The sequence below is a fragment of the Talpa occidentalis genome, unplaced genomic scaffold, assembly GCF_014898055.3.
Source record: "Talpa occidentalis isolate TD23 unplaced genomic scaffold, MPIMG_talOcc4v2.1, whole genome shotgun sequence".
Classification (NCBI taxonomy): Eukaryota; Metazoa; Chordata; class Mammalia; order Eulipotyphla; family Talpidae; genus Talpa; species Talpa occidentalis.
In genome coordinates this window covers 117,712,962-117,735,869 of record NW_026555331.1, presented here as the reverse complement: position 1 = coordinate 117,735,869, position 22,908 = coordinate 117,712,962, and the positions used below count along the sequence as shown (strand labels likewise).

At 38.1% G+C, this 22,908-nt stretch overlaps 1 protein-coding gene across 1 annotated transcript in view; it reads left to right on the top strand.

The window, feature by feature from the left end:
- The first annotated feature begins 1,261 nt into the window (after window positions 1-1,261).
- GNAI1 (G protein subunit alpha i1) overlaps window positions 1,262-22,908 on the top strand; it is a 67,929-nt gene continuing 46,282 nt past the window's right edge. The window contains exon 1 of the mRNA XM_037510914.2: window positions 1,262-1,456. Coding sequence (XP_037366811.1) covers window positions 1,339-1,456 — 118 coding nt within the window. The 5' untranslated portion in view covers window positions 1,262-1,338. The remainder of the gene's footprint in view (window positions 1,457-22,908) is intronic.

Sequence of the window (22,908 nt, the reverse complement as noted above, 5' to 3'; positions counted from 1 at the left end):
TTAGAAGTAAGACTTCTAGAGAGAAACCAAAGAGCAATCTCCTAATTTTTAATACATCAAAGATGTTTTTCTTTGCTGCCAGTTCCATCTTCTGATCTATCAAAATGTCTTGAGTGTCTGTAGAGGAAAGGCAGTGTAGCTGAGAGGGAGACCAGCTCTTAGACCTAAGCTCTTCATTTGCTGCAGGGTGGAACGGAGGCCGGGGAGCCCAGACCAGTTACAGCTGTAAGGATGCTCGTCCATGCGCAAGGAAGCAAGGTCTGCAGAAAGGAATGATATACCCAAGTGGCTTATGATTTACTAACACGGTTAGAACTACTGGTTCAAAACCTGGCTTGGAACTTCTCATGTGGCGCAGATTTGTTTATGGGTGTTTTATTGCTCCTGTCATTTAAAAATATACCCTCCGATTCTGTCTCACATTTTCTCAGGTTGGGAGAAAATCCTTTAAAATGTTCTCTGTGTAAAGAAAGGTGCCCATGAATGGAAGGAGAGGATAAAAGGTTGGCAAGAGAAACTGCAAGAAGGGAGAAAGTTGACCTTCTGTCCCCCTCCCTGACTTTTGCTCCCCACTGCCCCCATCTCTGCTTTCACCCAGACTCCATTCCCTTCCTGGCTCCCTCTATTTCCCACAGCCCTGAACGCCAGCCCACATGGGTTTACATTTCGAAAACCCTTGCGTGGCTGCCAGAGCTGGGCATGCTCAAACGCCCAGGACTGGCTTATTTCTGCTTCCAACTTTGGCAGCCTTCCCACCCCCACCCCGAAGGGGCACACATCCGTCGGTGAGAGTAAAGGGGAAGAAATCACCCCACTCCTGTCGAGGGAGACGGGTAAGCGAGCGGGGGGCCGGTCCCGCGCTGCGGGGGCGCCTGCTGGGGTGGCGCGCGCGGGGGTGGCGGGCGCGCGGGGCCGGGTGGGCAGGAGCGCGGGTGCGCGCGCCCGTCCGAGGGGGCGCTGTCCGAGGGCACGTGCGCGGGCGCGCGCCCCGGGAGTGGTCGCGGGGCGGCGGGAGGGGCGGGCCAGGGCGGGGCCGCGGCGGCGCGCGGACGCCGAGCTCGCGGGCTGCTGGGGGCTGCGGCGCGGCCACTCGCGGGAGGCCGGCGGCGGCTGCAGCCAGGGGCTCGCCACGCAGGGCTTCGCGGGCGCGCAGGGGCGCCGGGGGAGAGCCGCGAGGTGCCGCTCGCGCCTTTGAAGACTGCGCGCTGCTCGCCGGCGGGCGGCCGCGGGTGGGGGTGGAGTGGCCGGCGGCGGAGGTGCCCGCGAGCGCCTTCACCTGTGTTCCGAGGCAGCGCGTCGGACGTGCGGGCAGCGGCGCGAGCTCTCGCTCCGGGCACCATGGGCTGCACGCTGAGCGCCGAGGACAAGGCGGCGGTGGAGCGGAGTAAGATGATCGACCGCAACCTCCGCGAGGATGGGGAGAAGGCGGCGCGCGAGGTCAAGCTGCTGCTGCTCGGTGAGTGCGGCCCGGCCGGACGCCGGGGCGGGCTGGCCGGGGCGCGCGGGGCCCGCGGGGCGCGCGGGGCCCGCGGGGCGCGCCGGGGCGCAGGGCGCGGTGGCCACCGCGGGCTCCTCGGCGTGTGGAGACCCGGAGGGGACGTGGCGAGGCGGCCGAGGGCGCGTTGGGCAGAGCCCGAGAAAGGTTTTCCAGACACAGCGCGATGCGGTGCAGGGTCGAGTCGAGCACCCCCCCGCACCAACCCCGGCCCCTCGGCCCCCGGGGCGGCGAGAAGTCGCCCGCAGTGGGGCAGGAGTTTGACTTCACTCGCTTGCCTTGGTGGGGACCCCACGAAGAGCCGAGGAGCGGGTCTCCAGACACCCCTTTTGCTGGAAGTTAGCCCCGCTTTAGAAAGACGAAGGGGCATTCGCGATGCGAAAATCAAAGCACCCCTTCCAGAAACCGCTGGAATGCCAGGGGTTGTCTCGTGGCCGTGGTTTCCCCACCTCTGGAATGCCACGTTTTGTGACATGAGTGCACCTTGGTGGGGCCGCGGCGGGATGACGGTGTCTGTCCTCTTAACTTCCCATGGCGACTCAGTAAGTGTGCAGGGGGAGCACTGGTGATATTTCCCTTGCGTAGACCACTCTGGGTGCTTGGTTTTTATTACTGTGGGGGCCTGGAGGCCACTCAACTTGGGTTACGTTTGCTCCAGTGGTCAGGAAGGAAGGTGGATACTCGAGTGGTGAAAACCTGCTGTGAAAGGCGCGAATGGGTCACGCGGACACCGGGATTCTCTCTCTCTCTGCTGTCAGGGTTTCTGATGAATGACATTTGCCAGGTACTTGCTAGGCTTGTATTTGTTCTTAGTATTGTTCTCTTGATGAAACGCCCTGTGAGGTCTTTCTCATTAGTCTTAAGGACGAAAACATAAAAAGAGTAAGCCAGGGTTTTGGCTGAGGAATGTGTTAGGAAAATAGTCACAGGCTAAGATTTGTAGATGTATGAGTTAGGGTTTTCTTTTGTTTGTTTCCCTGCCACACACACTCTATAGGTATTTAGGTAGATGAAAGATTTCTGAGAATCTTCAATTTACACTTGCAGAGATGGCTTTTATTTTTATAACAATAAAAGAGAAATATTGCACAAACCTGTTTTCAGTAAGCTTCTGTTTCATTGGTTTAATGACTGCTGGAAAAATGGTGGTTTTTTTTTTTTTTTTCCTCTCTCTCTCTCCATTACTAGTAGGCTTAGAAGCAGCAAACTTGGCATGACTAAAAGTAATAATGATCTGAGTCATTTTGCAAGCAAACTGTGAAATAACTTTGCATTTTAAAGACCTGGGTGGCTTTCTTCACTCCCGCCCCCAATATAAATCTTTCTGAGTTAAAACTGTTTAAGTTTATACATTAATGAAAAATTCTGCATTGTGAGGTCAGTGTATTTTTAGTGTATTGAGCACAAGAGATGCACCTGGGTACTAAAAGGTGAATGTTCTGAATTGAATGTGCTTGAGACAAAAATGAAACAAAAAGATTAAAAAGTTCTTTACCTGCAGTTTCTGCACCCACCACTGATTTATTATTTCATTGTATCTCAGCGTGACTCTTAGTTTGAGCCAGCCATACACCATGTTTAAAGTAATTGAAAAATGAGTTCTCTGGTGTTATTTTTTGCTTTAATTAGAGGTCTATTAAAGAGAGATGGACTGAGATAAAGGTCCAAGGGAGTGGTTTTTGTTTTTGTTTTTTTTTATTTTTGTTTTCTGTTTTTGCTTATTTTTAGAAGGAAATAAGTGTTTCTTTCTCAACCTTAGCACTATTGGCATTTGGGGCCAGATAATTCTTTTGTTTTGTAGGCTGGCTTTTGCATTAATTAGCAACAACTTCAGCCTCCTTTAGCAGACTTGTCCCCAAAACGTGACCCTTGAAAATATCTCTAGATATTCTCAACAGATCCCTGGAGTAAAAATTATCCTTTAGTCAGAAACGCTCTTCTAGATCAACAATTTAATTTCTTTGAATGTGTACCATGAAACCAAAAGTTGCATCTCTTCAGCCAACTGTAGGTAAGAGCGATGAGAAAGGTGTTGTAAGAGTCATGATTTTCAAAAGGAATTATGTCTCCATACCAATACCCTTAGGATGATTTCAAAATGATTTTTAAAAATCTTTAGGCGATGTATTCCTTCAGCTGTCATTTCTAGCATTGGTATTTTGCTTTTCCAACATCTCTTAGTAGAAGTCCTGTCACATTTCTGTCTTGTTAGCCCAGCTCCTTCCACCAGTCTCCTTATCTCTTTTACCCCCACTCCAATCTACCCTTTTGTCTGGAGTTTCAACTCTGTCTTATAAACAGAATGCTGGCTTATTTCACAAATCTTAATTCTTGGAGTGTTTGATAATATTTACTACACCCCCCCCACTTGGTTTTAGTAATGAGGCATAGATTTTTTATTCTTTTTTACATGTTTTAATTCACGTGTAAGCAACTCACTGAAATAATTCATATAAAACACAGCAACTGAGTCAATAAGATATCTAAAATGGTTTCTAGATAACTTATGTCAGTGTCATTTCCATTTATATTAGGTCTTCTTCCTCTTCACTTATTTTGTGTTTCTCATTTTTTTGTTTCCATTTAAGCCTTAAAGCCTCTAAAGAACATTTAAGACAGCATAATAAAATGCATTTTTTTTCTTAAAGCATGCATTGCCTTTTTAGACAACTGGATTGAGAGAGTCAGATATGAGAAACATTAAAAAGATTTTGATACTGAGTGTCTATTGTACTTTTAAAATATGAGATATTTCACTATTCACATTAGGGGCAGTTAATCAGGCTTAAAAAAAAGAAAGCGATCCTAGGTTGATTACTGACCTAGAGGAAGTTAGGTCAGGATTTGCGTGGTCCAAGGCTTTTAGGTTTAGTTTTCAGGTTTTCATGTTAGAATAATAATCCTAAATACAGGAACTTAATAATGATTTTTTTCCTAATACGTGTGACGATCTCCGGAAAGCATGCTTTATTGCTATATCTTTGAGTATGTTAAAATTTATCATCTTTTTAAAGGCTTGGCCTTTGTTTCATTGAAACTATGTTTACATATATAGGTGTTTATTAAAACATTATTTTGTTATAAATTCCAAGATAAAGAGGATGTAAGGTGTTAGATTGTCAGTTTTCATATATTAAATGTTCAAAAGTCATTTCATTCTAAAGCTTTGAGCTTTTATTTTCCTTTACTCCATCTTATTATCCTTCCCTCCATTCCACTTATCCCCACAAATAAAAATCCACACCATTTATCTCCTCCTTTAGTTTGGTTTGAATAGATAGGTTGGGTGGAAAAGAGTGTGGGATCGACTCTTTTCTGCTAGGTATTTTTCCATTGCTAACACCAGCCAGCTACATGAGGACCTAAACGATTAGTCTTTTTGCCTCACTTTAAACCTGCCCTATGACTTCCCTAGTTGAGAAATTCTGGCATTGCAGGACTTTAGATTTTGCATTTCATTAGAATTGGCTTAGAATCTTGGAAGTCAGAAGGCCCATTTCCTTGAATAAACGGACTTGGTATTTCAACAAGGCTTAAGTGCTTCTCTCTAACCTCTCTGCTTTGTATTAGCAATTGCGGTGATAGAAGTCACAGGTGGTATAAAAGTATGTTTTGAAAGTGTTGGATTTTCTGTATTGTCTGTTTTTCTCTCACACGTTTTGTAAGTCTGGTTCACCTCTGTCTTTGGCAATAGACTTGTCTATTTTTCTTGTCTGTTTTTCTCTCACACGTTTTGTAAGTCTGGTTCACCTCTGTCTTTGGCAATAGACTTCACCTCTGTCTTGTCCCAATAGACTTTCTTGTTTCTGGTCTTTACCTCTTGTGTGTTCTTCCTGCTATCAGTGACCTGCGCATTCTTTGCTCAGAAATTTTTATTGCTATCTCCATAAGAATAAAAACATTCTCTAGACCTTGCTCCCCTTGCTTTTTTCCTCAGGGCACCTCCTCAAAACAGGAACAGTTGGCATATGGCAAAGCATATTTGCTCTCTGGTTTCTGGTGGTGTTTATCTTTATGCTCTGCCTTGCTTCCCCTGCTGCTAGGGTGAACACTTCAGGGGCAAAATCCTTCAAGTTGCCCCTGTATCCCTGATGTGCCTTTCACTTTGTCCTGTGCATAATTAGTTCTTAATTATGTTAATATCTTTTGTAGGATTAGGACTTAACCTGGACTATAAACCTCATGTTTTGTTATTTTGGATATTGATAGGAACAAATATCTGGCCAAGCAAAGTAAACAAAAAAGGAATAGTGAAAGTATGTGATGATTAAAATAATTGCAGGTGTCTAAGGGCAAATTTCTTGGTTAAAGATATGTTTAAATATTTATAAGAACTTTTCATCATCATATTGCTTGATAAATTAGATAATTTAGGAAAAAACCTTAATCCATTTGATTGGGCGAGTGCCTGCTCTGCTGCAGTGGTAGTGTTACACTTTTAAAAATTTTGTGAGTATAACTTTTATTTTCATCTTTAGGTTTTATAAATAAAGGTCAGCACGAGTCTTGATAAATTTATCGATAATAGGACATATAGTGCTTATATAGTAGGATTTAGTGAAAGATGTTTACATCTGAAAGACAACTGCTGTAATTTTTTTAAACAAAAATTAAGTATCCAGCCACAATCATTATGTTATGCATTACTCTCTGCCTGCCTGGAAAATTCACAGTGCCACAAATTCACTGGGAAGACTTGAATGTATTTGTTACATTTTAGGCCAGGTCACATGTCACATGTGCTGGCATGCAGTTTCCCAGTGTGTGACTTCCCGGAGTGTGACATTGGGGAACTCAGATCCCAAATGGCATTTGAAATTTATGAGCTAAGGTCAGCTGCACCTAATCTTACAGTGCTTGGGCTACTTTCTGCCATAAATTGTTGAATACTGGTGAAAAACTTAACCAGTAATAGGACAAAAATAATTTTTTAAATTTTTAAAAGATTATTTATTTATGCATACAAGAGCTAGGGTACAGGCCAGAGGTGTGGGGGGTGAGAGGATTCACCAAAGATGGAGCGGGGAACAGAACAGGCAGATTGACCGAAGTACACTGCTGAGGGGAGCAGCTGGCTTGTCAGTAGAGGTCTGCTGCGCCATGTGGGTTTCTCCCTGGCTGGCCAGGGATCGAACTCGTGCTGAGGAGGCTGTGGATTGCTTCATAGTGCGGTGCTTAACCCCTTGCACCACCAGGGAGGCCAGGACAAAAATAATTTTAAAATGAATTTTCATTACCATAAACATACTGGCTTAAAACAATGCAAAGTTTATTATTTTTAATTTATAGATGCCAGAAGTCTTAAATGTGTTCATTGGCCAGAAATCAGGATGCTAGCAGATTTCTCCCCTTTTGGAGGTTGGAGGAGAACCCATTCCTTTGACTTTTCCAATCTCTGTCTAGAGGCTACCACTTTTCCTTTGGCCTATGGCAATTTCTCCATCTTCAGAGCCAGCAATGGCTAGTGGGTTTGTTCTCTTGCAGCATCAGGCTCCCTTCTCTCTCTTTCAGTGGAAAGAACTCTTGTAGTTATATTGGGCTCAGCCAGATAATCTAGTGTAACAACCCTATATCTGTATCCTTAATCACATCCTCAGTGTTCCTTTTGCCCTGTGGGGTAATAGATTCACGGGTTCCAGAAATTAGGATATGGATTTTTGGGGGGGAGAGGCAGGGCTGTTATTCTGCCTATCATGGTCCACCCTCTGGCTCCCAAAGATTCATACTCATCTCCCATGCAAAATTTACCCCGTCCCAACATCTCCAAAAGTTTCAACCCATTACAGCACAAATTCAACATCCATGTCTCACAATATAACTCAGGCATGGGTGAGATTCTGGGTATACATCATACTGGGACAGAATTCCTCTCTGTGAACCAGTGAAACTAGAAAACTTGTATCTGCTCCTAGACTACAGTGATAGGACAGGTGCAGGATATCAGTTGTAGACATTCCTGTTCAAAAGGAGAGAAAGTCAGGTGCACTTCACCAGTTACTTTAGGTGTCAGGTCCTGGGAATAATCCTCTATGACTCTGTGTTGTGGGTGCTGGACTCCGCCCTTGAGTCATCCTAACTTTTTCATGAGAGGTAGCACACGTTTGCAGCTTAGTAATCTTACTAGTGTTTCTTACCTATTTAATCAGGGAGATCTGGAAGCATTCTTTCACTTTGTACCTCCTGAATTTATTAATTTTTTTTCCCTATCCTGTATTGCTATAACTGGCAAGGAAAAAAACAAACACAGAAACAAGCAGGTCACATCTCAAACAATTTGCTTGGAAACCTTTCCTTCAGACTATTAGGTGTAAAGCTTACCAGTTCTGCTTCCCATATAACTGCAGGACAGAGTTCACATAGGCTTTCTGCCACTAGGTAACAAGAATTCCCCTTCCTCTAGTGGCAAGTAACATGCTCCTCCTTTCCATTCAGTTGCTCACCAGCAGCACATTTAAAATCATGTATCTATCAACAGTCTGTTAAGTCACTTTAGGTATTTTCTGAGGCCGTGTGTGTTTTCTCTACCATGTTCCTATCACGTTCCTTCCTCTACCATGTTCCACCCCACTAGGAGAGACTTTACATCTATATTTCTAACAGCGTGGAAAGACATTGTAGGCTTTTATCTATCTTGTTCCTCAAAATTGTTCCAGTCTCTGCCCATTTTCTGATTCCAGAGCATTTTCCACATCTCTGGTGTTTGTTACAAAAGCAACCCACCTCCAGGTAAATCCTTATTGACATATCATGTATAACTTTAGGAAGTAAATAGTAATTGTGATTTTATATTATTTAACCCTTTGTCATTTTTGAGATTATCATGATCAACAGTTGTGTCACCAGTTTCTGGTACTGCATACTGAAGCCACGGTATTTTACTGGAGGCATAATGTGAAGGAATTTTCTCAGTGGTTTTTCCTGACTATCCAGTCTAAATTAGTCTTCTTTGCTCTCCCTTCTTAATTATACCATTTAGAAATAATCTTGTGCATGTATGTTTACATTGTATGTTGTATTGCATGGGGTTGGCTACATGAGAACACGAATGTGGTACGACTTGTTTATCACCTAGTGGGGTGACACATAGTAGTCCTTCCATAAATATTGATTAAATGAATCGGTTGTTGAACATTAATTTTGACTAATTGTTCTTTAAAGGGAAAAAAGTTGGTATATTTTCCTTGTACCTTAAGTAATTTTACTGAATTTTGACCCAATTGTTGACCCAATTTATCTCTTTCGTATCTTGCTGACAAGTGTAACTAAAGCATAGTACATGACTCCTAATAGGTTTAAAAAAGAAATTAATTTGGGAGACCAAATTCTTTTTGCATAATCAGAAAAATACTGTGACTTTTGGTAAATTAAGTGGTAAGAGTTCAATGCGAGTTTTGTGTATTCTAGACACTTTGACCGGATGGTTGCATTGCTGCTTCTTGTTATTTAACTACATTCTTAAATGCATACAGTCATACAAGGAGGCACTAAATATATTTTCACAGCCATGTCTGTCATTGGGGATCATGTGTTAGTAACTTTGGCGTTTGGAAGTTAGCAGGGTATTCCTTATGTCTTGCCTGCCTATATGTGGTGAGAATTAAAATTGTTGACATTTTAAAAAAATGTATTCCAAGTTTTTGGTGTCAAGTTATGCTTTAGGTTTACCATATTCTTTTTTAAATTATTTATTGTTAATTGAAGTAATATTTGGATGCCCCCAACAGTATTACCACAATAATGGACCATTACATCACCCACCCATAGTCCACCCCATAGTCCATTGTGTTTCCTTTCCTCTTTGTTCTTACCTTCCTGTCCCCCCCTTGGTGAGAAATTACAGTGGACTTAGGAAAAACAAAATATATACATAAAAACAATCCCTCTTAATGGCAAATGAAGAGAAATGATATAAGATACTAGGGGAGATGACATTCAATATTGGGGATCTTCTTGTTGATCTTGTAGTATCAGGGTGGAGGTAACACCTGCATCTCAGAAATAGCTGTGGTTATAAATCTGCCTGTATCCTTCATGGGTCTCGGAGATAACTTTTCCATTCTGATTAGCTGTAAGCTCTGTATTGCAGACACCAACAATTTAGAAGAGACTTGGCTGTCTTTAGTTTTCTTACAGTTTCCACATATAAGGAATTTTACCCCATTCCAAAGTTTATTAGGCTCTTTAGGAAGATGCTCCAGATAGGGAAAGGCAGTTGACCAGAATGTTGGCAGTAAAATATTTTCCTTAATTCAACAAGTTATCTTTGTTTTAGCTTCATTTTTGCCTCTTTTTTTTTGTTTGTTTTTTCTTAAATGCCAGATGATAATATATGCCCTATGTCATAGGGCTAGGGTACTAAATAAGCTAATATATCTAAAATACTTATAACAGTACATTACACAAAAGATCTTAAAAAATATGAAGTGTTATTATAAATTCTTCAGAGACTTTTTGTGGGTGAGTCCTTCCTCTGTCACTGTGCAGTTCGATCCATTTATGGTTACAAACATTAAATCCTTGACTCTTAGCAAAAGGTATAGCAAAGACTTCAAGAAATCTTAATTAGTAGTTGCTAAACCCACCTTAGCTTCCTTATGGGCCTTGAATTTCTGTTAATAATCTTCCCACTGCAAATAGACTCGGTAAATATCTGTGCTGTATTAAAAATTCTATAGAGTGAATTTTAAATAATTGGAAAACTTCACAAATGATTTTAAAGTAATTTTCTCTCCATTTTATTACCCATTTTTAGAATAAATGAAACAATTTACTGCAAACTTACCTTTTAGCTTTCTTGAAAATATAACAAAGCTATTCGTGTAAATGATGAAAGTTGGAGTTGATTCAAATGGATGTGCCATTTCTCAGGGGAGTTTGTGATCACTTCCCACAAATTTTAAAACCTTTCTAAAACTCCTGTTCTGGTGATTCAAAGAGATTCCTAATACAACTTGAGAATTACCGTGAATTTAATTTTAAGAGTGAAGCAGCATCTCTTGAAACGTGGTAGTAACGTTGGTATAGAAACAAGGACTCTGTGATGCTATTTATGCCTTTTAATATTTTTTAAAGGGTTTCCTTTAGACTTAACCTTGAATTACCTGGAATTCCTTGTCTTTACCTTGCCTTTTTAAGGTACATTTCAGAATTTTTTTTTAACCAGTAATTTATCTTTATTACATTGTTGTTGTTGTCCAGGCACAGCCTTTCATTTAGCAGTCATGTTATTTAAGAAGCATTGGACCTGTAAGTAAACCGCACCTAAGATCAATATAATAGAAGAAAATTGCTTTCTTATAGGTAGTTCTGAAATTCAGATATTAGTAATCTAATTTTAAGAATTACATTTATTTCTGTGCAACTTAGAATTGACCCTTATATGATAGCACAATGAGTTTTCACAAATTTAACACATAAGTGAAATCAGCAACCTAATCAAAAAATGTACACAAGGGTTGTGTTGTGATTGTGAAAAGCCATAATGGTGTTCAGTGAAGTTTCTGTAAGTAGTGAGATGGTACTTAACTAGTTCAAGGTCAGCACTGTGCCCTTGATCCCACTCATCCATCATCTTTTATCTCCAACTCTTCTTATTCTCTCTACCATCTTACACTTCTTTTTTTTTTTTTTTTGTAAAGATTTATTTATTTATGCATACAGGAGGTTGAGTATAGGCCAGAGATATGGGGACTGAGAGAATTCACCAGAGACAGAGTAGGGAGCAGAACAGGCAGATTGACAGAAATACAGTGCTGGGAGCAGTGGGTGAGATGAGAGGTCTGCTGGCCAGGGCTGGAACTGATCCTACAATGGCTGCCAGTAGCTTCGTAGTGCTGAGACTTAACCCCTTGTGCCACCAGGGAGGCCCCCATCTTACACTTCTTTAAAGACGCCTGTGTCATGGTTTATAAACATTCTCAAGTCATACCCAGCATTAAAAGTAATAAATTCAAGCAAAACTGTTAATACTCTCCTGAAATAATTTTTAGCTCTTATTTTTCACCTAAACTTTTCAAAATATTAGTGTGCATTTCCATTCTTTTTTACTTTTTCAATCATTACTTTTTAAAAATTGTGTGAGTATTTTCAGTAATATAAAAGTAGTGAGATATATAACATTCATGTAACCCCCCACACCCAAACATTTTATTTTTTTAAAGAGATATTTTGAGGCTATTCTCTCATCTTAAATTTCTGTTATAGTTAGAGTTGACTTCTCATCATTTTAACTCTTCTTAACCTCTCCTCAGGTTTTAATTTCTTTATGCTATTCGTATACCTTATACTTTGTTTTTCTATTCAGTAATAGCCTAATCTGTTTATTAACATATTGAGTTTTTAATTTTAATGGTGAACATTTTTATAGATAGAAACTATTTCTAATTTTTGTTTTAAAAACAGCTTATTCTCTTTATATTTACTTGCTTCTTAAAAAGTCACATTAATCACACTTATTTCATGTTCTCTTTGTGAAAAAAATTGTTACTTGAATTTCTTGGGGCTCAACTATTTGTGTTTTTACTGTATCTCCACTAGATTGTAGTGTAAATTTTTATCACGCTCTCTATTCACCCAGGCACTGTCTGTATGAATCCTGTGCCACTTGGACTGGCTGCATTTTTCTTTTCCATCTCCTGAGTTGTGGGTGGAGGGCAGGTTTATTTCTAATTTATCTTACCACAGTATCCCAAAACTGAAGACATCATCTCTCACCCACTTATTCATCTAATTTCTCCTTCTGTTTTCTTTTTTAGTTGGTGATACCACCCATCCTTGACTTTTCATTTCTTTCATACCCAATTAGGCAAAGCTCAAACTGACTTTATTTTCTAAATATTTTACTTATTTTCTTGCCTCACTTTTTCATTAGGCAACACTGAACTTACTATTTTCTTTCATTCTTCTGCAATTTTTTGACTCCCTCCCTCCCTCCCTTTGCTCTTATGGTCTCAGCTTAGGATGAGAGGTGAGTGAAGTCCATGTGTGTGGTAGCGAGGGCCTCCCAGCACAGTTCTGGGGCTCCTCATTACCTTCTTTTGTCCCTGTCAACCAACCTGTTTGTGTCTACTGGCATCTTTTGAAGTCTGAATATCCTTGTTGGTCCATGGTGTCTCATTTGGGCGTATCAGGACCATCTTTCTTACTTTCCTGGCCCTTTTTTATTTCTCATGGATGTTGTGAACCCGCCCCATCTCTGTTTTCTCCGGATAGCCTTGTGCCTTACAGCAAGTATGTGGTAGCCGGGCTCTTCTCTGTCTTGTGCTCTGCCTTATCTGGTTATCTCAAGCAAGTGGAAAATGAGATATTGCAGCCATTCTATGGTGGTGCCAAGATACCAGGGAGAGATGAGCCTCAGATGTTGCCTTTGCTCAGCCACATGTTTCTACCAGGCTGCTTGGATGTGTTGCTGCCAGGTCAGCTTTCTCCTCCCAGGGCCCCACGTAGGCCCTACTTGCTTTCCCAATCTTTTCATCTTTTCTGACATACACATTTCAAACTTTAGCCCAAATAGGTGATCAAGATAGAAGCAGCTTCCTGCCTTCCAGGCCTCTATTTACCTTCTGTAGTCGCTATTCGGCCAGTAATTACCCTGTTATGGACAAGCTTGAGGTCTTTCCTGTGTGATGCTTGGGATTGTAAGCCACTTGCACTCATGCCTTTCTTCTGGATGGCACTATCATGAACCTTATCTGCCCCTTCTTCCATCATCCATGTAACTAACTGCAAAGGAGGAAAAAAGCCATTTTGTTAATTTCCAAATATTCCTCACATTATATTCTCTATTGTCCTATACATTTCTGCTCAGAAGTTTGGTTTCCCCCCCAATTGTCTTATTGTTTATTCTCGCCTGCTCCACACATGCTAAACTTACTTTCCTAAAGCAGTTCTTCTTAAACTTACTAGAAATAAGTAGAACTCTTTTAAAGATGCAGATTCTCATAAGGAGGTCTGGAATGGGGCTGGAGATTCTGCAGTTCTCACAAGCTCTTGGGAATACTTTGTTTGCTGATTCACGGTCTAGTCCATCCTTTGAGAAACAAAATCCTAGAGTAGGTGACCCTTTTGGAGCTTTTTCATTTATCCATTTCATAACGATTTTTCAAGATTTATCCCATCTTTCTCAACGTTCAGAAAGTTTCCCATAATTTTATCAATAAAGATTTTGCACAAAATAAGCACTCATTACATTTCGTACATTCACACACATTTATGCATGCATACACACATATAGTGCTTTCACTCTTAGTTAAAACTTCTAATGTTAATGAGGAACATTGTTTTAGCAGTGCATTTTGAGGGGAAAAAAAGATGTTATCTTGCATGGAAATACACACTTCCTGGAGCGTGATCAAAAGCTAAATTTAGTAATAATGAATCTTCTGTGTATTTAGCAAGAATTTTAAATGTGGACTTTTTCTTATGATGATTTGATTATTAAGGTCAGGTTGAATGTGACCTTTTAATGTTTTAAGAACATTTTCATCTGGTAATGTTCTTGATGAAATTCCTTTGTCAGAAGTAAATAAAGGATGGTTGCAAACTTTGAGAAAGTGTATAGTCATTGGACTTGAAATAAATGATGGTGCTGTTTTTATAATAACGTCAGCTCACCTAATGTATATGCATATATACCATACTACCTTCACATTAATATTCAGCAATATGTGAATATTATATTCATCAATTAATATATTCAGCAATATTAATATTCAGCAATATGTGATGAATAGAGCACAAATGTTCTATAACTTCTGCTTTCATCATACATACTTTCTGATTGAGCCTACTTTTTTTTTTAAGATTTATTTAATTTATACAAGAACAGGAGTACAGGCCAGAGGTGCGGGAAGGTGAGAAAACTCACCAGAGACAGAGTGGGGAGCAGAACAGGCAGATGGACCAAAAACACTGCTGAGGGGAGCAGCGGGTGAGACAAGAAAAGTCTGCTGAGCCATGTGGGTGTCTCCCTAGTCGGCTGGGAATTGAACCCACGCTGCAGAGACTGTGGACAGCTTCACAGCATTGTGTTCAACCCACTGCGCTCAAGAACATCTGGTTCTTATGAAATGTGTGACTTCAGTCAAGAAATATTTATAGAACGCAATTCTATGGGCTGCATTATCTAGAAGATTAGAAATGGGACCCTCTTTGGAAAGCTGATATTAATTGAAATAGAGAAAACATTCTTTAAGCATTCTTCTAGTAGATAAAAACAATATGGTCATTTTGGCTTGCTCAGTTACATATGTTTAATTATAAAAAGAAAAAAGTCTGTGTTTCTTTTTTTCTCCCATTTGACTTAGAATGCCTTTGTAGTAGATCATTTGAATTTTGCTTTGGATGGTTGCATTTTATACATCAGGTTGAATTTTATTGCTTTTTGCCAAAGCTATTCAAAAACTTTCAGAGCAAAGTAACAAGCTCTATAGTAATTTATACTGTGCACATGGTGATCATTAGAATTTCAAAACTTATTTCCCAAAAAGCTATCAGCCAACAAATGTAGCCCATTGTAGTTTAGCAATTACATATGAAATAACTTAAGCTCTATTATAAACAGTAACCAGTATAAAAGAATGATCCTGAAAAAATATAAACTCTTAATAGTAGCTGCCTATGAAGAATCAGTCAGCAGGATTTATTCTTTATAAATCACAGACTTCTTAGACTTTGAATTACATTTGTGTGCCTGTGGATGCTTTTGTTATTTTAAAAAGCAAAAATCAAGCATCAGAATGAGTAAATTAATACAGCAGAATGAGTCTGTGAGGTAAGCAACTTATTTTTTTTCTGAATAAAAGTAATAACCAAATAAGTTAATAGATGCCCTGCAAAATTTCTAGAATGGATCCATATACTGAATGTGGAGGAATAAGTTGAGAGCTGAATTTTTAATGTTTTAAAAATTGTATTTTAGAAACCTTTTGGCATAACGGTTTGTCTAGATTTCTGAAAGTAAAGATTTTGTATTGAGATTTATGATAGTTTTTATCATTAAATATTATGTGGATAAACTTGCAGCTAAGAAAACCAGCTTATTTGATAGAATTTACTGAATGAAAATATAGGGAATAATTTGTCACATATTTCCCATATATGTGGGTTGTGATTAATAAGAGGTCAGTAATGTATGTCATTCACATTAATTGCTACATTTTCAAGATTTAGTTTGCTATAATTAAATTTCTAAAAGTTGATATTTGCCTTAATTTGAAGCATTCCACCAGAGCATTTCTGTTATAATAATCTTCAGAATACATTTCTTCTTCTAGTGATAGATTATGTGGTATAGATTCAACATTGTTTCATACTTTAATGCAACTCCTTTTATAACTTCAGTGTGGAGATTCTATGAAAAACACATTCTGTGACTTTCTTGGACATGAAATAGTCACAAAAGGTTGTTTTTTTTTTTTTGGTCCTTTCTAGTCATCTCTGTTACTCTAATTTTAAGTTTAATGTTTCTGTGTTTTATTCAACTCTATGTTTTATGTGTAATAATTCTCTTAAAAAATAAACTGGCATCTGCGCTGGTAGATACTATAAATATTTGGCATGGTAAATGTGTGAAGAACACTTCTGATTTTCGGTAAGGCTCTGTAGGTGCTAGGAAGAGAGATTCCCCAAACTAGCTCCAGCAGAAGAGGAGTTAATACACACAAGGCTCAGAGGAAGCCCACAGCTGAAGCTAATGCTATGGCGCCAGGCCTTTGCCTCTGGATCTACATGGCAGTGCTGTGGTCACTTCCATCCAGCCTCCTGGGTTTGTCCCTTAATGAGCTTTCAGGTCAGGTTGTACCACTCAGCACCTTGAAATCTTCATTTTCCAAAATCAGCCATGTTAGCTTTTGTCCCAAGCTTATGGAGTCCTATGCCTTTAGTGGTGAAGATCAGGCTACCCTTTGCTTAAGTACTCACCCTCTCTGTCTTGGGCAGCTGTGGTGGGAGAGCAGAGCAGTGCAGTGAGCCTGGGAAAGGGCTGTTGAACTCTATTTGAAAAAAAAAAAAGTATGTGCTGCTTTCAAATTCTCTCTGTATCCCATATCAGAAAATCATTTTTTTACTGGCTTTTAAACAACAAAGAGATAGCTTCTTATCAAGCTGTTCCATCACATTGGTGTATATTCATTGTCTCATGTTTTGAGTTCAGTCTTGAGACTGATGAGGTTTTACTAATATCTTAATTGAATATCCTTGGTTATATGCAGCATTATTTTATTGTGGGATGAAAGTATAGGCATTCCTTTCTTTGTTTTAATTTTGAATTTTCAATTGTTGATCCTCTAATTATAAAGTATGAGTGGGCAGTTGGGAAAATAATTACCCTTGAGTAAGTTTCTCTTCTCTATGCTTTTTGAATAGTTGACATTAAAATTCTATATATGTGTAACTGTTTACCTTTTTTTAGACTCAAGTATTTGCCTGTCAGTAAATATATTCTGTAATCTAAGTTTAATGGCTATGTAATCCATTTTATAGATCTGTCATATTTAATCATATTTATGTGGAAAATTGATTTATTCCAGTTTTATAATTGAGTAGTGTGCCAATTTGATCTTATTTATTCATATATCTTTACCTATATTCTGATTAGTCTCTTAAATTACTAGGTTAAAAAGTTTGAACTGTTGGGCCTCCCCGGTGGCGCAGTGGTTGAGCGCTGGGTTGCGAAGCTGCCCGCGGCCTCTGCGGCGCCGGTTCAATCCCTGGCTGCTCCCCGGCCACCGGAGGAGGGTCCCACATGGCGCGCAGACCTCTCCTGCCACCTGCTGCTCCCCTCAGCAGTGTACTTCGGTCCTTCTGCCTGCTCTGCTCCCCGCTCTGGCTCTGGTGAATTCTCTCACCCTCCCACGCTTCTGACTGTACCCAGTGCTTGTATAAATAAATAAATGTTTAAATAAATAAATAAATAAATAAAATAAAAAAAAATAAAGCATGCCTCTATTAAAAAAAAAAAAAGTTTGAACTGTTTTAAGACTTATTTATAAGAAGGTTGCTTTCTCCATGTGTTCCAGTTTCCACCTCTAAAGGTGGTATGTGAGCTGCTATTTCACCTCACCTCATTAGCAATGAGTGTTCTTATAACACTATATTAAATTTATGGTTAAAGATGGGTAATTTTTATATGTAGTTTTAGATTTGCTAAGGGATAGTAGAATGACTTTGTATTCTTAAAAATGTTAATTTGGTTCATTTTGACATTTATTAAAATCTGTCCTGTAATACTCTGCATATTTATTTTTTGTGTATAATTTCTCCAGTTGCATGCTTCATAATATTACTGTTTGAGGGCATACGTCATTTGTTCAAGTTAGATAAAAAGATTAAAAAATGTTTAAATTATTGGTCCATATCACGTGAGTGATTTTAACAAATGATATTTTTATATTCAATTAATTATATATACCTTCAGGGTATAAAGCTTAATTAAGAACTTTTTCAACAAGAGTAGACTTTCTTATACAAGAAGGAAAAATGTATTATAAATAAGATTTACTAATTCATTCATGTTAACATTGATGGACATATGCACCATAAAGTGGACCAAAATGCACCCCATATGCCACCTTTTTTCATGGAAATGAAAAGGAAAATGAGAAACCAGTGAATACACTGATGGTGGGAGCATCATTTGGTCGAGAAATTTTGGGTAGTATTTTGTCCATGTCCAGTAAAGGTATACATCCCTTTGGGCCCAGTAATTCCACTCATTGTTGTGAGCTCCAGAGAAAGTGTTGACACTTGTACCAAGAAAAATTTCTAGTAATGGCAAACTTTGGAAATACCTAAACTATTCATCTTCAGGAGTAAATATATAAATGAGCAGTAATGAATAAATGAGGGCATATATTTTTAAAATGGCATACTATAAGAGAAACTGAACACACCATACATCTCAATGACAATGTTAAGTTAAATATGCAATTTGTATGCTCTATGACGCATTCATACAAAGTTAAAAAATCTTCCAAATATAACATATGTTCATGGGTACAAACATATATAGCAAAAGTGCAAAGAAATGCATAGGGAGGTTAGACATCAAATTTAGAGTGCTGGTTATTTCTGAGAATAGAGAGTGGAAATAGAGAAGGTGGAGATAGCTGGATGCTATAGCATTTTAATTCTTAAGTAGGATGCTTGACACACAGATGTTCATTATCTTATTTTTTAGATTTTTTTAATTACTGAAATATTTCATAAGTAAGCAGAAATTTTGTTATTGTAGGCTAATTCGTGTCAGTTCTTGTCATCTTTTTATACTTTCACATCTGGTTAGTTCCCAAGCCTGTTTGTTCTTATTTACATTGTCTTTTCCATTATCCTCATTTTTTCCATTTTCACATAAGTTTATCTATTACAGTAACCTCCAACCTGGTCTTCCTACCTACACTTTTTCCACCCTTCATTCTGTCTATATCAGTCCTCTTGAATGAAAGCTTTGACCTGATTAGTAATTGTTCAGAAGTCTTACTCAGAAGTTCCAGTTATTTACAGAATCTCGCCCTGTTTGTTATTAGGATGGTATTCAAAAGTCTCTGTGGTTTGGCTTCTCACCTGCCTGTCTGTATTTTTCCTGACAGGCTGTTGGCACTCTGAGCTTTTCCCATGCTTTTCCACCTTGATACCTTGCTCATACTGGTCTTCTTTCTAGGAATCCCCCTTCCATCTTTATTGGCTTCCAGTCCTGCTCATGTATGTTTATGAGCAGATGTTAGGACAATTTTTTGTCAAAATTGAATAATATATGGATCCTTGATAAAGAAGAAACAACTGCTATAGATTCTTAATGATTTAAATGTATTACAATATCACTTCAGCATAAGTGATATTGTGTGCTGATATCTAATTGTGATATAAATTAGATATAAAAACCAAACATTTCTTATAAGTAACCAAAAGCCAAACTAATTACACACAAAACTACAAATGAATACCGTTCTGATTAACATTACTTGTTCCATGCTGATATGAATCAGATATAAACTGCTTTTGCATTTGGCATGCCTGTACTACCAAATGCCACAAGATGTTTCAATTCTCTCCTCCCCTTTCTCTAATTGAGCTATTGCAAAACTCTTAATCCTGTGTTGCTCCCACTTCATTGGAATAAATGTCTCATTGAGGTATCAGCTGTGATACCATGAATCATAAGGCTTAATGGTGTTCTCGTAGCCTACTTTCACACATGAAAAAAATAATACATCTGGACCTAACTTCAAATTGCCTCAATGCAGATATTATTCAATATATGTTCAGCTAGCTACTGTCTCCTAGAGACTGTGTAGCAGTCTGTCCAAACATATATCAAATAAGAATCCTCCACTCAGGGAGTTCAGTGGCAAAACAAAGCAAAAGGAAATATCATTTATGGGATGGATAAATTCTGGGAGTGGAGTTTGAACTTACCCAAGGAAATACCTGAATTTCAAGTTCAAAGCTGTTAACTGTTCAGTCCTCTAGTTATTACACAGTGCAGGAATATTAAGTCAGTATGTTTGTTTTTAGTTAATTTAGGACATAACTCTCCCATCTCCTTTCACCGTCTCTTTTCATGTTTTTTTTTTTTTTTTTTTTTTTTTTTTATGGACCCTATTTCCTTCTGTTTTCTAGAATGTAAGCTAGGTACATTAATCTCGTGTTGCAATGGGAAATTGAGGCTTTGATGGGTAAATTCACTTACTAAATAGCTGGGCTGGGTCTTATATATCTCTTAATTCAATTTCAGGTCTTAACACTTTTGGTATATACTGCCTCTCAGTACTGTCTTACTTCCTTATACTTGTATCTAAAGTAAACCTACATCCTTATGTTATTTCTTTTGGGCTTCTGCATTTGTGAAATTAAAGGGTATTTTAAACCTCATTAGGAACATAGAGTCTAGTAAAGAGTAAACACTCAGTAAATACTGGTTGAATAAATTAATAATTACATCTTATGCTGAAAGAACTAAAAACTATCACATCGGTATTAACTGATATACATAATCAAATGTTTCAGCTGGACTTTTTAAACGGGAGACTGAAGTCATACACACATACACACATTAAAAGAGTGTCAGTGTTTTGTTTTTAAAAAATGAGAGAAACCAACTTCAGGATATAATCTGGGTGTGTAGCCTTCAATATAGATTCAGTTTCATCTCTTAGGTCTTTTACATCTAAGGCTAAAGTTTTTCAAATGAAAAATAAAATTTATATTAAAGGCAAACCTGACACTGTTATATTCTGTTTTTGAAGAAAGAGGTCATTATAGTTAGTGTACTATTTACCAAGGACAAAATTTTGACTTTTATTTTAGAAATGTTCTTTTACATCAGTGATTTTCCCAGTAACCAGGATAACTAAATATTCAAATTTCAAGAATATGCCAATGTAAAAATTTCCCTGTCATTGTTGATAAGCTGGTCCCTGCGTGATGGAGACTTTAAGAGGAAGATTAAATTAATCCTGCTTGTCTCATCTGATGTATGCTTCAAGAAAAATCAGGGTTTTTTTTTTTTTAAGATTTATTTGTACATATAAGAACTGGGGTACACTCCAGAGGTCCAGGGGGTGAGAGGATTCCCCAGAGACAGTGGGGAACAGAACAGGCAGATTGACTGAAATACACTACTGAGGGGAGCAGTGGCGAGTCAGGAGAGGACTGCTGCGCCATATGGGTTAGCTCCTTGGCCAGGGATGGAACTCAAGCTGCAGTGGCTGTGGATAGCTTCATAATGCTAGACATAACTCCTTGCACCATCAGGGAGGCCTAAAATCAGAGTATTTACCTTTGCTTTCTTTTTTCTTTGATATAGGCATAATACACCATTTTAATTCTGGTCTAAGGTTTTGTTTATGAAATGTATATCTTTAAAAATTGGTAAGTTGTACTCAGTGCTTATATTTTTCAATAACTTTGTTAATTATATTTGAATACTCGTTGGTCTAGTTATCAAATTGGAATTAAACCATGTTCAATTCTACAGGTTAAACAGGGATATATTGGCAGTTTTTTTGCTCTTTTTCTCTGTGGGAGAAAACCAGTCAGAAGATTATAAGCTAATCAGAGGAGACTTGGGGAGGATGCTTATTCTGTGCAAAATGCTAAAATTATAAATATACAAAGAATGTCTCTGGTCAGCTTACACTGAGGGGTCATATTAGTTAATGGCCTTTATATTGTGAACATGACTCTAGAGACTTTTCTCCAAAAGCCATCAAAAAGCAATCTACCCTTCCTTTGTGTCATGGTCAAGGAAAGGAAAATATGTCAAGAGTTAGAATTAGAAAACTAGACATAAATGCAGAGAAATAAAGTATTATTACTTTCCAGTTTTTATTTGGTTCCTCTTTAGTAAATAGGCTTCTATCATAATTTATATTCTTTACTAGAATAACTATATTTTAAGTTCAATCATTACATAATTTTTAGGGTAGCTTTGTTTATATTAAAACATGCACGTACATTTCACGTTTATGAGAACTATGAAATAGCTTTTGAAAGTGGTGTTTTTCTCCTGGTCGCAAGAATTTAGAAAGATTGTGATTATTCTGACTGGAGCTTTGGACTCAGCAATAGCTTTCTGGGCTGTGCTCCAGAAATATATGTGGTGTCTAATTGTGAAAGACATAGATTTACAATTTATGAGGTCCAGTTAATTTTTCAAGTTGAATATTTTTCTATAAGATATAGTTTCATCTTTAATGATAAATATGGTAGCAAAAATACCTATTAACATATTAGAAAAAATAATATGGTAGTCTTTCTTTATTCCATCTTAATCTTAGAGGTCATTTTTAAATGGGTTGTTGATTTTATAGAAGTTGCATTTCTAGCTAAAGTGCAGAGATTTTAAAAATTATTGACTCAGTAAGTGAGATTATGCAACTTTTAAGTGATTGGGTTTTCTTGGTAAAAGTAGGTCTAACGGTTTCAGTAGTCTCCTTACATAAATAAGGACAAAACATTCTAAGTTGATATTAATCAAACACATGAATTATTTTGATTTTTGGATATTTTAGTCATAATTGGTTTTTCTTCTATAAAAAACCAAACTTGTTGGCATTTAAAATGATTTCTAATTTTAATTTTGTATTTATATTAAATAATATATGTATAAAGCATAAAAATGCCTTTGTTTTTTATTTTTGGTGTGTACCAGTTCTATAATCCTTAAAGTTTTTAGTGACTTAAGAATTTGGTTGTTAGAGGTATTGTTTTAATTCAGAAATCAAATGATTTCACCAAGGTTAAACAAAAACTCCTATGTGCTTACCTTCTTTAAATATACTTTATGTAGTCTAGTTTTCAAGATTTTGCACTCTTAGTCATTAAGGTGTCAAAGTCAGTGAGTAGGATGGTGTCTTTATTATTAAAGATCAGTAATTATAATTGAGGTTTTGAAATTCTAAGTAGCAATGGCATTC